This window comes from Ambystoma mexicanum, chromosome 11, assembly GCF_040938575.1.
Source record: "Ambystoma mexicanum isolate Mex_15411 chromosome 11, UKY_AmexF1_1, whole genome shotgun sequence".
NCBI lineage: Eukaryota > Metazoa > Chordata > Amphibia > Caudata > Ambystomatidae > Ambystoma > Ambystoma mexicanum.
Genome location: NC_090934.1, coordinates 1,439,122,957 through 1,439,137,888, shown reverse-complemented (window position 1 = coordinate 1,439,137,888; position 14,932 = coordinate 1,439,122,957). Strand labels below are relative to the sequence as shown.

The window sequence follows — 14,932 nt, the reverse complement described above, 5'->3', positions numbered from 1 at the left end:
CTGCTCTATGGTCATCCGATTAGAGGTCCATTGGCCCTAATCAAGGAGGGGTTGGGGAGTGCTCCTTCCCAAAAGCCGGTGAGAGTCACTGACTATGTGTTAGGACTCCGAAGGAGAATGACACACATGATGACCGAAGCTTCAGATAACTTGAAAGCAGGTCAGGCTCTGGTTAAGCATTGGCATGACCAGAAAGCCAACATGGTTGAGTTTACTCAAGACAAGCTAGTTCTAGTTATGGCACCTACAAGGCAGAGGGCCTTACAGGACAAATGGATTGGACCATTCAAGGTTGTCGGCAAACTTGGAGCGGTCAATTATTTGGTGGATTTAGGCAGTCCAAAGGAGGCCCCCAGGTTCTTTCTCACAAACTGCCTCAGGCATATGTCTCTTGACCAGAACTAGGAGCTTTTGCTTCTAGCCTCTGATCAAGAGAAGGAGGAGAGTGAGCCTCCACCTGACCTCCTCGGGGGACAACCTTTAGATGTAAAGATAGGAGTTAATCTCTCTTCTGGTCTGACTCTGCAACAAAAGGAGAAGTGTAAAGTTCTGTTAAATCAGTTTGCCTTCCTGTTTTCACTAACACCAGGCTTGACCCCTTGGGGCCAGCATGATCTACTCACTGGTGACTGTCTCCCTGTCAAAAGCAGGGGTAACAGAATGTCAGACCATGTAAGGACCCACATAAAGGAAGCTGTCAAGAAGATGCTTGATCTTGGGGTAATGGAGCCATCTACAATTCCATGGGCTAGTCCAGTTGTATTAGTGCCAAAGGCAGGATCCGAAGAGTTGACATCCTGTGTGGAATATAGAGCTCTTGATGCATTCACCACGACTGATGCCCATCCTTAACCTAGGACAGATGAGCTGGTGGACAGACTTGGTCCAGCCAAGTTCTTCAGTACATTTGACCTAACCTCAGGCTATTGCCAAGGAGAAAACTGCATTTTAAATCCCAGGAGGCCTCTACCAGTTTAAGGTCATGCCTTTTGGACTAAAGAATGCACCTGCTACATTCCAAAGGATGGTGAATCATGTTCTGAATGGGATGGAGGACTTCTGCATGGCATACTTGGATGACATAGCAGTGTTCAGCCGTACTTGGAAATAACATCTTGACCACTTAGGATATGTATGACGGGCTCTTAAGCAGGCCCATCCAACCATAAAGGCAAGTAAGTGTCAAATTGGTCAGAGTAAAGTGGTCTACCATGGACATGGGGTAGGAGGTGGTGAAATATGGCCATTGCCTAGCAAAGTTCAAGTTGTACAAGACTGGGCCATCACTACTACTCAAACCCAAGTTTTTTGGTCTCACAGGTTACTATAGGAACTTCTTTGTGTATTATGGGACCATAGCGTCTCCCTTGAATGTGGTCTCCTCACCCAAATTCCCCAAAAGGTCACGTGGAATGAGCAGTGCACTAAGGACTTAAGAAAGCCCTTTGTCAATCTTCAGTCTTGAGAGCTTCCGACTACAAGCAATCCTTTATTATACAAACTGATGCTTCAAATACAGCAATAGGTGAAGTTCTGAGTCAGCTGGATGAGAAAGGCAGGGAACGCCCTATCTGCTTCATCAGTAGGAAACTGAAGGACCCTGAAACAAGGTGGGCAACCATACAACGTGAATGTTTTGCCATTGTGCGGTCTTTGAAGAAGTTTAGACCATACTTGTATGGATCTGCTTTTGTAATTGAAACAGACCACCAACCCTTGAGATGGTTAATGTGGATGAAGGGGGAAAATCCTAAATTGTTAAGATGGTCTATCAGCCTTCAGGGGTTTGATTTTACCATAGAACACAGGTTGGGGTGTAATCGCCAAAATGCTTTTGGTCTCTCCAGAAAGTATGACAGACATGGAGTAAGGAGATTCATCCAGGGGTGGATATAATCCTCCTGTCCCTTAGTCTGGGGGGAAAATTCTCAGAAATGTGCTAATTCCTCTCTACCTTAGAGACTCCCAGCAGTTTTTCTGGACTCTAGGACTTTTTAATTTTTGACCTGGAGAGAGTGAGACATTTTTCCCACTCCTCGTGTATTTTTCTGTGATTTGAACTCTGTGTTACTTTTGGTTTTTGGCGTCTGACAAACTCCATAGGCATCTTTTTTACATTGTAGCACACAGTACCTTCAGTGCAGTGGCACAGCAAAGTCTTTCAGATTTCCCAAAGGCTTCAATACCTTATCTTGGATAAACTGTTTCCAAGAGCAGTGAAGTGAAATTGACTTTACTTACATTTGTAACTTTATAGACCCAGCGCACACTATCTTACAGTTGGGTGCTGGAGGGGTTACTTCGGATCACCTTGTGTCTAGTTTCTCATGTAACATTTTTATGTTACCCTTTCTACAATTAATGGCTGGTGGCAGTGGTTTACTTTTAACTACCATTGTGTGTTTTTACCGCGGGCTGCGTTCGCAGCTGCCGTAAGGCACCCATGGGTGCCCATTTTGTCAAAATGGCCCGGTCTTCTTTTTTCGCCATTTCTTTCTGGGAAGGTCCTTCTTGAGATTTGCTTGCGCGCCAAACCAGATTTGGTCCCTTTGTTAGTTTTGTCTTTGACGGGATTCACGAGTGAAACCTGCCTCTGGCTGCAGTATGTCTGGCAGGGACAGGAAGTGAGGGAGGTGCCCGAAACTCCCTGTGCTTAGTCCCCTTGGTAACAGGAATGCACCTAAAGGTGATTGGCCGGCTGGCTGTCCAGCAAGGACAGCCACCCTGCTGTGTGATTGACAGCTAGACTGGAATGAATGGGAGGAACCTGCATAAAAGGCGAGGCTTTTTGGCTTGGAAGGCAGAGTCGACCACTGGATGAAGGAATCCGAAGAAAAACTTGGACCGTTGGTTTACCAGGTGAAGCCCTGCTGCTGTGCTGAAGCTCCGTATTCGCCTCGACTAGAGAAGCCCTGCAAGGACAACTTCTCCCTTTGAGTTGGTGGGACCAATCAACTCCAAAGTAATCCCGTCTGGACATCCTCTCGAAGCTGGTTGTATTTCCACTGCAGCTGCTGCTGGAACCGAAGTGCCAGGGCGAGGAACACCAGATTGTGTGCGTTGCTTTTAAGTCAGACCCGAGGGCTAGGAAGATCCCCTGGACTTCCCTGATGCAGGACTGACCAAGCCTGAGCAACCTCAACAGAGTGCTGAGGAATGCGAGGAATGTCCAGAGTGGTATCCGAGAAACGCTGTGTTGCTATTTGCTGTCAAACGCGAGGAGCTGAAACACTGAAGGACCGCTGAATTGAAGTTTGCCCATTGCTGCTGCTGACCTTCCCATTGCAGAGCAGGAGTCCCCATGTGTCCTCCCTCTTGTCCCCACAACTGAGGCTCAGGAAAAACAGGATCTGCAGAGCTACACAGGAACAGAAGCCAGCTGGAGTACTGTAAAGTCTAAGAGAACTTACCTCTTGTTGTGTAGCCTTGCTTGCTCTCAGTTGAGACCTGTCATGGTTACCTTGCAGAGTTGCTAAAGCTTTGCCCCTCACAAGCCTACTGGCTTGTGGCCCTTCAAGTGTTCTACTATTCTACTAACATTTCTAAAAACATTGTGCAGACTTTTTACCTACCTGCAAAGATCTTTCGCTCCCCTAGATATTGTGCAATTAACATTGGCTGTCCTGGCTCCCTGAGAGACTCGTTTTTACCTCTGACTTTATGCTTTGGCCTTTCCCCCAGGAAAGGGTTAATTTACTTTGCTTTGGAAGATTTTCAAAAGTACTTGTTGGTGAATTATTTGTTAACCTTTGTTTTATTCCTTTATTCTATCTTTTACACCAAACTCCGGATTGCTCTAAATGTACTAGTGATATATCAATGTCCACAGTGTCCTTGCTATTTATATAGCCACTTGAGGGTGTAGGACGTGTCTGTGTGCCATCCCCAATGGGTATCCTCTAATTTAGAGAAACTAGAGTTTGTTTTGAAGTGTATTTTAATTGTTACATATATTGCTCCCTTCTGAAGAAGGCTTATTCAACTGACTGTGAAATAAAATAATAATTGTTTTATCAAGAAACCTTGAGTGTAAGTGTTTATTTGAATAACTGTACTGTGAATCTCTAACTCCCCTACAGCTCACATTTACCCCTCTTGAGATAAGCCTTGCTGCTCGACCACACTACCAACCTGTGTAGTGCAGACTTATATCAAAGGTTGGGTCCCTATTGCCAGGAGGTCAAGGTTGTTGTAGTGCACCCTAAGGGTACTGCATACAGTATCTCCTAACAACTTGGCACTGTGAATCTCTGTGTAACCACCCTACTGCTCACATTTACCCCTCTTGAGGTAAGCCTGGCTGATCAACCACACTACCAACCTGTTTAGTACAGACTTATACCAAAGGTTGGGTTCCTATTGCCAGGAGGTCATGGTTGTTGTAGTGTACCCAAAGGGTACTGCACCAAATCTTGTCTGTCTCCTTGTGCTGGTAGCCTTGTCGGCTGCCAGTTCCCCAAAATAGAGTTTAACGGGCAAGTGAAGCTATATAGGCTTTTTAAATTCAAGACAGCCAGGGTTTTTTAGCACATAGACAAATATGCTGGGGGTGGGGGGAGGTCCCATTGAAATCATTGGTGGGAAAGCTGAAAAAAAAACATTTCCCTCCCAATGCTCTAACAATACTTTGCTTATATTTTTAAGACGAGTTTACTTCACAAGCAATCTCACACACAAACACCTATTGTGGCCTGTCATTTGGAGAAAACCTCCATGTATATGAACCGCCTCCCCCTAAACAGCTTATTCTCTACTTCCCTGTACTTTCTAGCTCTGATATGCTGCCTTCTATTGTTTTACTTTTACGAATGATTATTAGTTCATTGTAGATTTTTTTTCAGATGATTATTATAACTCTCCTATAAGATAATTGTGTATGTGATGTTGAGTGCAAGTACTTGCGAGTTGTTCTTGTCATCTGACAAGCATAATTAAATTATTTGGAAGCAGAAACTTATTTTTTCAAAAACCACACTGCAATGTGGTAATTCGTAGTTAAAAGGTCCAAGACATTTCAAAATGCAGAATTTTCTGAGCCATGCATTGCATTTCTAGACATATTGTTCAACAATGATTCACAGTTTTTAAATTATGTTTAAAATCAGGAATATTTACTATGTGTTTGGACTGTTCTAATGCATAACTACCACGTATCTGGCTGAGTGTTAACAAGAAGCTAAGAGCTGAGATTTTCTGCAGCTGTAATATAATATCGCTAGTCACATGGGGAGACTGCTGCGGTTGCACATTTAATATTTACAAAGCGTAGGCTATTTTTAATCCTGCAGTTATTTATAATTATTCTGTGATTTCTCTTGGACATGAGAGGAGTATGAGATTTCAATTCTTCCCAAAGCTGGTTGTATGTTAATTTGTGAGTATTTTATTGTTTTCCAGCGCCTGGATGGATCAATAAAAGGAGAAATCCGTAAACAAGCACTGGACCATTTCAATGCTGAAGGCTCGGAGGTATGAGACTTCGTATTTAAAAGAATTGATTGCCTTGAATAAAGTTTTAATATTTAAACTTCCTCCTTCAGGTACTGCATTTTTACATCTGTGGAGTCCTTTTCTCATTTGCAAGATATAAGCTGACTAGAACCCCCTAACGTTTGTAGCCCATATTATTCAGTAATCTGTAGTTGGATTAGAGAAATTGAACAAAAAGGCAATATGTGGGTTAAAAATGAATTATTTTATTGCTAAACTAAAAAGAAAACTGACCATTCTGTGTTACTGTTCGGTACGGTTTCTTGACTGCGACACATTTTGTCTGGGGGCTGACAAAAGGCATGAATTGTTTCTCCATATCAAGTTGTGTAGTGGCCCTGGTTATCACGTTGTTGTTGTTGTTTTATTATTTGTAATGCGCGGTCATACCCTCAGGTAACAGTGCGCAGCATTTACATGAGATTGTGAAGATTAGTTACAACAAGAAAAGATAATATACATACACATGGAAAAGATGAAATCAGGAAAATATACATAATACAGATAGGCAGCCGTGAGTACAGACAGTGTGCAATACAATATATACATATGGCAGCTGGAGGTGATTCGAGGCCTATGTTTTCAACCATAAGACGACCTTAGATCGGAAATTCTGATAGGGTAGGTCCATTCTGAGAGTTGGCGGTAGAGAGTTCCAAAGTTTAGCTGCTTTCACTGGGAAGCTGTTGCCCCCTATAGTGGAACGTTTGAAGTCAGGGACAGAAAAGCAGTCTTTGTAGGCTGTTCTTGTGGGTTTCAAGGAGGTCTGTCTATGAAATTTGTCGATGAGATAGATCGGGGCAGCGTTATTGAGGGATTTGTGAGTGAGAGAGGCAGTTTTTAGGATCATTTTGTCTTTGATCGAGAGCCATTGATTCTGTTGGGCGTGTGCTGTGATATGCTCTCTTCTAGATATGCCCAGTGCTGCTCTGAGAGCGTTATTCTGAAGAATTTGCAGTTTGCTGGTGGTGGCTTTCGAAGACCCGAGATAGAGAGCGTTGCAGTAATCCAGGCTGGACAGTACAAGGGCTCTAGCAAGGGTTAAGCAACTGGTGTCAAACAGAAAGGGTTTGGCTGCCCGGATTAGTTTGCACGTTTAAGCCGTGAAGGAGGCTAAGGAGTTCACTGTCTGTTGAAGGAGAAGGCAGAATCCAAGTGAAGGCCTAGTGTTTTAACCTCTTTCTACTTTGATGCTATGGTCATCGATCATGAAAGAATGATAGGCAGGGCTTAATTTCTTTAAGCTGGTGGTAGTGCCTAGGATGATGAGTTCCGTTTTATCATCATTCAGGCATAGTCCATGTGTGGCCATCCATGCCTGGATGATGATGTACACCCTATTCACCAAGGCCAAATCCTTCCCGTGATCTCCCGAAAGCGGAAGGAGGATCTGGGTATTATCTGCGTAGTTCGTGTAGGTGATACCGAGATGATCCAGATCGTCGAAAAGGGGCTTGGTAAATGTGTTGTACAGTGTGGGGGAGACACAAGAGCCTTGTGGCACACCACAGGTGATAGGTATCGGGTCTGCTGCTGCTGTGGGTGAGAAGACCCTCATGGTTCTGTCTTTGAGGAATGATCTAATCCATGTAATGGCCTCAGCCGAAAAGTGAGCTGAAGTGTGTAGGTGCGTGCGTAGGACAGAGTGCTCGACCAGGTCGAATGCTGCAGAGAGGTCTAGGAGGAGGAGTAAGGCAGCTTGGCCATTGTCTCTGAGCTTGTCGATCTGTGCTTTCAGATCGATGAGAGCGGTCTACGTCCCATGTTGCGGACGGAAGCCCGATTGTCTGGCTCCTAGTAGGTGATGCTCTTCCAAATACTTCTGTATTTGTACATAAGCGCTTTATGCAGTATTTTTAGAAGAAAGGGCACAGTCGTTATGGGTCTATAGTTTGTGGGCGTGGCTGGGTCAAGTGTGTTTTTTTTTTTAGTAGTGGGAGTACCCAGGATTGTTTAAGATTGGTGGGGATCGAACCAGTAGAGAAGGAAACGTTGATTAATTTCTTGATAAAGGGGAAGAGGTCACGGGCAGCATCTTTAATGAGATGTGCAGGGCACAGATCGCCCTGACAGTTCGAAGGTTTCAGGGACAAGATCATTTTTTCTACTTCAAGTGTGGTGACTTTGGAGACATTGAAACTGGTAGTATCTCTTACAGTAAGCTTCCCAGGCAGTTTGGAAGGGAAAGGGTCATTCATGGAAGCTTTTTTGCTAGAAATGTTTTTTTGTAGAGTGACAATCTTGTTAGCTAAGGCATTTTGGATTTCTGAACACCAGTTTTTATCTTTGGAACAGGTGTCCAGTGGTGCTATGGGGGTTTCTACTTCTTTAAGGATGGAGAATAATTCCTTCATGTTTGATTTTGCCTGGGATATGTGGGAGTCGAAGGAAGTGTGTTTAGCAAGGTAGACTTCTTTTTTATAAAGGGCAGTTAGTTTGGTGAGTTTAAGTTTGTTGGCTGCTGCGGGGAGTTTTTTCCAGGTGGCTTCACAATTTCTTTTTTGCAGTCTTAGACTTTTGAGGAATGGTGTATACCATTTGTTCAGATGAGTTTTGGGCTTACTTGGAGTTTAAGTGGGGCAATTAGATCCAACGAGGTAGATATGATTTTGTTGTATTCTTCAACCAAGGTCTCTGGATTCAAGTTATTGGGGAGCGCATTGAGTGTGGGGAGTACGTTCGGGATAAGTCTCTCCACGGTGATACTCTTCATGTTTCTCGTGAGTGTGGGTGAGGCCCCCAAGGTGGGGGTCGGATGGTCGAGAGCATGAACGATACCAAATAGTGGTCAGTCCAGGTTAATGGGGTTGATGTCGATGTTAGCTAGGCGATTATAGTCAGCTACCCAATCAAGGATTCCAACCTTGGCGTGTGTAGGTTCCATACATCTTTGGGTAAATCCTAATTCAGAAAGGGTATTGAGGGTAGTGCTGGCCATTGTGTCTTCCCGGTCGTTGAAGCCCATATTATAGTCCCCAAGGGTGAGTGCTTGGGTGGAGCTTTTAAGGTTGCTAGATATTATGGTGTTAATGTCCTCATCAAAAGTGCCTATTGGGCCTGGGGGGCGGTAGATCAGATGGATATTAAGAGTTTGGGCATTAGTAAGAGGGACTTTAACAGAGAGTAGTTCGCAGGAGGGGACGTTGATAGTAGTTACATTTCTCAAGGTGAGACTACATTTGTATATGAGTTGGGTCGGTCTTGTCTCAAGATGGAGTAGTTATCTGGGACTGCAAGCATGAGCATAAGGCCTGCTGCTGGATGTAACCAAGTCTCCGTGATAGCAAGGAGGTCGAGGTCTTCTTTGAGGATCAGGTCTGCGATTTATGTTGCATGTGCTACTAACGATCTGGTGTTAATTAGGGCTCCCTTAATTTGGGGGCTCGCAGTGGTGTTGATGTTTGTAGTTTGGGAAAGGTCTTGTATTGATTTGGGGAAAACCCTGATTAGAGGGGCTGTGGTGGGGTATAGGGTTGGAATTCTGTGATGAGTTGGAGTTTGAGGTAGATTGGCTAGGCCGGACAGTCATGTTCTTAGTCTCTGTCTAGTAGGCATAGAACGGGTGAGGGGCTCATACATTTTGGCTAGTCTGGCTCTGAGACCTAGATTCCTGTCAGTAGTAGAGCGGGAGAGTCTGGTAGGTAGCAATTGTAGTCGGTCATTCGTATGTAGAGAAGTACAGCTAGGTGGCTTAATGTTGAGGATGGTCGAATGCGTAGAGATAGTGATTGAGGTGACATGCTGCAGAACTATGGTGATTATGAGGAGCAGGAGGCAGTCGACCAAGCTGGTGTTCGGGAGACACATGCTAATTAGTTGTAGCAAATATTTTAGATATATAGGTGGTTGGCTTAATGCTAGGATAGGTGCACGGGGATAGGTTTGTGCCGAGTTGGGCTCTCCCTGCTCAAAAGAGGGCTCAGACTACCTGAAGAGAGTGGTGTTGGCAGAGGAATGGCACCTGACTTTGAACTAACACAATTGAGCTGGAGTGCACAGGGGTGACACCCAAGTTAGCACTTGGGGTAAAATGCAAAAAGGGTAGCCGCTTAAGCTAGAATGCCAGGGTGGCACCTAAATTCGAGACAGCACAGTTAGACTAAAGTGCAAAAGGGTGACCCCGAAGTTTGAAACAGCACAATTGGGCTACATTGCAAGGTTGGCACCTAAGTTCAAACAGCACAGTTGGGCTAAAGTACAGAAGTACAAAAGGGTGGCACCTAAATTGGAGCACCTAACAATGGAGCTGATGTTCTGCTTGCATTGCTTGCACGGTCTTAGACGTCGTTAGGGTATTGTTAGGGCTTTATTAAAATAGCGTGGTTAGGTCACAAGGCCACATTTGTCGCACCATTTTCTTTAGCAGTCCCTTAAACTTGTTGCTGTGGTTTTGGCTTCTGGACGCCATTTTGCTGAACAGGAGGCTTGTGTTGAAGTCCCCCCTATGAGATGCCCTTAGTAGCGCATATGGCTACGGGCAGTGGTGCTCATTGAGCAACACTGCCCGTAGCCATAGGCGCTACTAAGGAAACTCAACTCATCCATGTTTGGTGGGTGTTGCTCACTATGTACTCAAGTCAGACTGAGACCCCAGACAAATCCATACATTAAAATGTGCGCTCACTCACTTTTTACAGCAGATTTTGTTGAACTCTGTTGAGGGATCTAGAACCTTTTGGCTTAATGGGGGCTAAAGGTCCTGACAAAAAAAGTGAAGCCAAACCGCTCTTAAAGGTAGGTACTGTTAGGGCGAATTCTCAGAAATGTGCTAATTCCCCCCACCTTAGAGACCCCCAGCAACTTTGCTGGATTTTGAGGACTTCATTTTTTTAACCTGGAGAGTGAGAGACCCTTTTTCCCACTCATGTATTTTAATGTGATTTCAGAGCTTTGTGTTTCTTTTGGTGATGGAGTCTGACAAACTCCATAGGCATCATCTTTTACATTGTGTCACACAGCACCTTCAGTGCAGTGGCACAGTGAAGTCTTTCAGATTTCCCAAAGGTTTAAATACCTTCTCTGGGATAAACTGTTTCCCAGAGCAGTAAAGTGAAATTGACTTTACTTAAATGTGTTACTTTCTAGACCAAGCACATACTATCTTACAATAGGGTGCTGAAGGGGTTACTTAGTATGCCCTTTGTCTAGCTTCTCGTGTAACATTTTGTATGTTACCCTTTCCTCACTGAATGGCTGGTGTCAGTGATTTCGTTTTAACTATCATGGTGAGCATTTACCGCGGGCTGCGTTAGCAGCTGCAGTAAAGGGTTTATGGTCATAATACCGAATTTCGAAATCTCGAAAAAAAAAATCTCGGAAAAAAAGGCAGAAAAAAAAAATGTCTAATTTTTTTTATGACTTTTTTTATACCCCCCCTTTTTTTTACTTACCTGACCCCAAAAACACATATAAATAAATAAATAAATAATTCGATATTTTTTTTTGAGATTTCTTTTTCGAGATTTTTGTAATTCGATATTATTTTTTCGGCCTTTTGACTGACCACTGCAGTAAAGCACCCCAGGGTGCCATTTTTATCAAAATGGCCCCAGTCTTTTTCTTTCGCCATTTCTTTGTGGAAAGGTCCTTCTTGAGATTTACTCTGCGCGCCAAACCAGGTTTGGTCCCATTGTTCGCTTTGCCTTTGGCGGGATTCACGAGTGAAGCCTGCCTCTGGCTCTAGTATGTCTGGCAGGGGCAGGAAGTGAGGGAGGTTCCCGAAACTCCCTGTGCTTAATCTCATAGGAGACACAAATGCACTCTGTAGTGATTGGCCGGCTGACTGTCCGGCAAGGACAGCCATCTTGCTGGGTGACTGAGAGGTAGGCTGGAATGAATGGGAGAGAACTGAATAAAAGACGAGGCTTTTGACTTGGAAGGCAGAGTCAACCACTGGACGAAGGAACCAAAGAAGAACTTGAAGAGGACGTCTGCTGCAACTCCTGGACCATTGGTTTGCCTGGTGAAGCCCTGCTGCGGTACTGAAATGCCAACTACACACAACTAGGACTACAGATGTAAGCAAAACCAACCTTTGGTATAAGTCTGTACTACACAGTTTTTGGTAGTGGAGCTGAGCAGTGTAACGCTCACCTGATTCCCGTAGAGGCGCTGGTCTTGACTGGGCGTATACCGTATCTTCAAATGTGATGTGTAACACACGGCTGGCTCTTTGGGCTGGACCTCTGTGCACTGTATGTCTGACTCGAAGGGTAAGATGTCTTAGGTAAGTGAACGCCGTGCTCTCCATCTGCCTCGGGGCAGGGTGCTGTAACCAGTTTCTTCACTGGATAAGGGGAGCAGGCCTCTTGACTTCAGAGGACTGCTGTCCGTCGTTTACTGCACGAACGGTAAGTTTCGAGTAATTCTAATGTCTTTAAAAGTCTTTAGTAATGATGTCTCTTGTTTTGCAGGGTTCCGGCGATGGCGGATGACGGGCTGAAGTGAGTTGAAGATGGAGCCCGTGTGATGAATAGAAGCGCCTGGAAGCACGTAAGTAAGCGCTTGTTGCCTGCTTCACGATGCGCTCTAACTGTCTTTTTTATTTTGCAGGTACAAGTTCGGAGCGGCTGCAGGGTGCCGGAATACCCACTGGGTTAGATGTGGAAAGGAGTAATGGCACGTGAGTATTAAAGTTCCCCAATGTCTTTAAACGCACCTTGTTTTGTCTTTCAGATGCGGGATGCAGCGCCGAAGGCCTCCGGAGCGTGCGAAGAGTTGGTAAGCTTTTGTCTTTCAGATGCCGGAATGCAGTGCGAGGCGTTGGTGACAGCCGATGGACCAGGTAAGTGAAGCGCTGTCACTGAAGACCGTAATGCTAACCTGTTCTTTCTTGTCTTTATAGGTGTTGCTGAAGACTGGATTCAGGATGGTAAGCCTTTTTCCTTAGGCCCAGGATCAGATGCAGAAGACACGATGAGCGTTCTGCTGCAGAGGATGCAGAATAACGCAAAGCAAGATTCATCCATCGGGTGTGGTTTAAATAGCCTCCTGTAGTGCTTAGGTGTCTCCTTCCACAGCCACGCCTAGGTAAGAAAAGATTTCCGGCTTTCCAGAAGAGTTCCAGTGTTCTGAACCTAGGGAGTGGCTCCTGCCCCACCCAACAGGAAAAGTAGTTCCAAACAGAAGAGGATCAGAGGCTCAACTGGCAGGCAAGTAAGCAGCATGGTCTGCTGCAGGTAAGTCCACCCAAGCATTATGAGCCCGGCGCTTCCAGCGCTGGGACTGGGCATATTTATGAGCCTGGTGCCACTGGCGCCAGGACTGGGTCCAAAAGGTCCCAATTGGGACGGGTTGGCCCTCGGAACCTGGGTTATGGATCTGCTTCCAAGGGAGTTGGGAAAACCCTGACCTTTTGGAAGCAGAGATCATGACAAGCAGCCAGGCTTATCTCAAGAGGGAATGTGAGCTGTAATGATGTTACACAGAGGTCTACAATCACAGGTGTTCAAATAAACGCTTACACTCAAGGTTTCTTTGATAAATACTTATGAATTTATCTGTCAGTTATAAAACATTCATAAGAAGGAGGCAATTATAGCTCACACACAAATATACTTTAGTACTGTACACTCTACGTTTCTGAGGCATTCAGAATACGTTGAACGAGGAGCAAAAAGGCATAGGTTATCAGAACATAGAAAGAATACAATATTTCGAAGACAGTGCAGATATTTTGAGTTCACCAGAAGAGTCAATTCAATAGGCTAGGCCAAAGTCAGTGGGCTAAAGTCTTGGATAGGACAAAGCAGTTCTGGTAAGTAAACGGAAAAGTCTCTGCCAAAGTTCTCAGAAGTTGTTTGTAAAAAGAATCGTATGTTGGGTCACAAGCTGATTAAGCCTACGAGTTGCAAAAGTTTGAAGCACTTTCACCGCGAGAGGTAAGTACTCTGTCTTATTTCACAGTACCTTTCAAATGAAGAAAAAGATGCAGCTGAAGACTTCTGTTCCTGGCAGTTCCTGCAGATCTCGCTATTCCTGGGCCTCTGTTGTGGGGAAAAGAGGGAGGACGTCGGGGGACTCTTGCACTGGGACTGGTAATAAAGCTGGCAACTGGCAAATCTTCAATTCCGGTAGTTGTAGTCAAACACACAAGCTGGTATCCTTCTCCCTGGTTATTCGGTTTCCTTCAGCAAAATACAACCAGCTCCGAGATTGGTATCCAGGTGGCTTAGTGTCTGGTTGATTGGTCCCACCAACTCAAAGGAAGAAGTCGTCCTTGTAGGGGCTTCTCTGTCGATCTTGGCGATTTCAGACCTGCAGCAGGGCTTCACTGGGCAAACCATAGGTCCAGGAGTTTCAGCAGCCGTCCTCTTCAAGCCTGTTTTCGGTTCTTTCGTTCCAGTGGTCGACTATGCCTTCCAAGCCAGGAGACTCGCCTTTTATCCAGTTTCCTCCCATTCATTCCAGCCTAGCTACCACTCACCAAGCAGGGCGGCTGTCCTTGCCGGACAGTCATCCTGCCAATCACGCCAGAGTGCATTTGGGTCTCCTAGGAGACTAAGCACAGGGAGTTTTGGGCACCTCCCTCACTTCCTGCCCACCCCAGACACTTGGGCGCCAGAGGCAGTCACACTCGGGTGCCAGAGGCGGTCTTCACTCCCGAAGCCTGCCAAAGGCGAATGAACAAATGAACCAAACTAGGTTTGGTGCGCAGAGCAAAACTCTAGAAGGACCTTTCCACAAAGAAATGGCAAAAGAGAAAGATCGGGACCTGTTTTTACAGAGTGGGCTCAGGCGCCATCTTGAAAAACCTGGCTCCCGTGATTTAATGCTACCGGTATTCGCGGTTGGGAAAAATCATGGTAGTTGTAAAACCACTGCCACCAGCCATTTCGAGAGGAAAGGGTAGCATTTACTGCTACATGAGTATCTAGACACAGAGGATATTAAGTAACCACACCAGCACTCTATTCTAAGATAGGATGTGCTGGGTGTAGGAATTTAAAAGACTAGTATAGTGAATTTCACTTTACTTACTCTGGGAAACAGTAGTTTATCCCAGAGAAGGTATTTAAACCTTGGAGAAGCCTGTACATGTTTCCCTGTGCCACTGCACTGAGGGTGCTGTGTGACACAAATGAAAAGATGATGCCTATGGAGTTGTCTAAAACTCCATAACCAAAGAAAACCCAAGAGTAAAACACATTTTAAAACACATGAGTCGGTAAAAGGGTCACACACTCTCCAGGTAAAAAAAAGTCCTCAAAATCTAGCAACTTAGCTGGGGGTCTCTAAAGTGAAGGGAATTAGCACATTTTTGAGAATTCTTCCTAACATCCCTGCAAGGACGACTTCTCCCTTTTGAGTTGGTGGAACCAATCAAGTCCAAAGTAAGCCACCTGGACATCCTTCTCAGAGCTGATTAGGCCCAGGATCAGATGCAGAAGACACGATGCCAGAGTGCATTTGGGTCTCCTAGGAAACTAAGCACAGGGAGTTT

At 45.1% G+C, this 14,932-nt stretch overlaps 1 protein-coding gene across 4 annotated transcripts in view; it reads left to right on the top strand.

The window, feature by feature from the left end:
* The window catches only part of CHD2 (chromodomain helicase DNA binding protein 2), a 1,289,637-nt gene that overhangs the window by 669,972 nt on the left and 604,733 nt on the right, over positions 1 to 14,932 (top strand). For all 4 annotated transcript variants that reach the window (XM_069625070.1, XM_069625072.1, XM_069625071.1 and 1 more), the window contains one exon: positions 5,398 to 5,469. In XM_069625070.1, the coding sequence (XP_069481171.1) occupies positions 5,398 to 5,469 (72 nt within the window). The remainder of the gene's footprint in view (positions 1 to 5,397; positions 5,470 to 14,932) is intronic.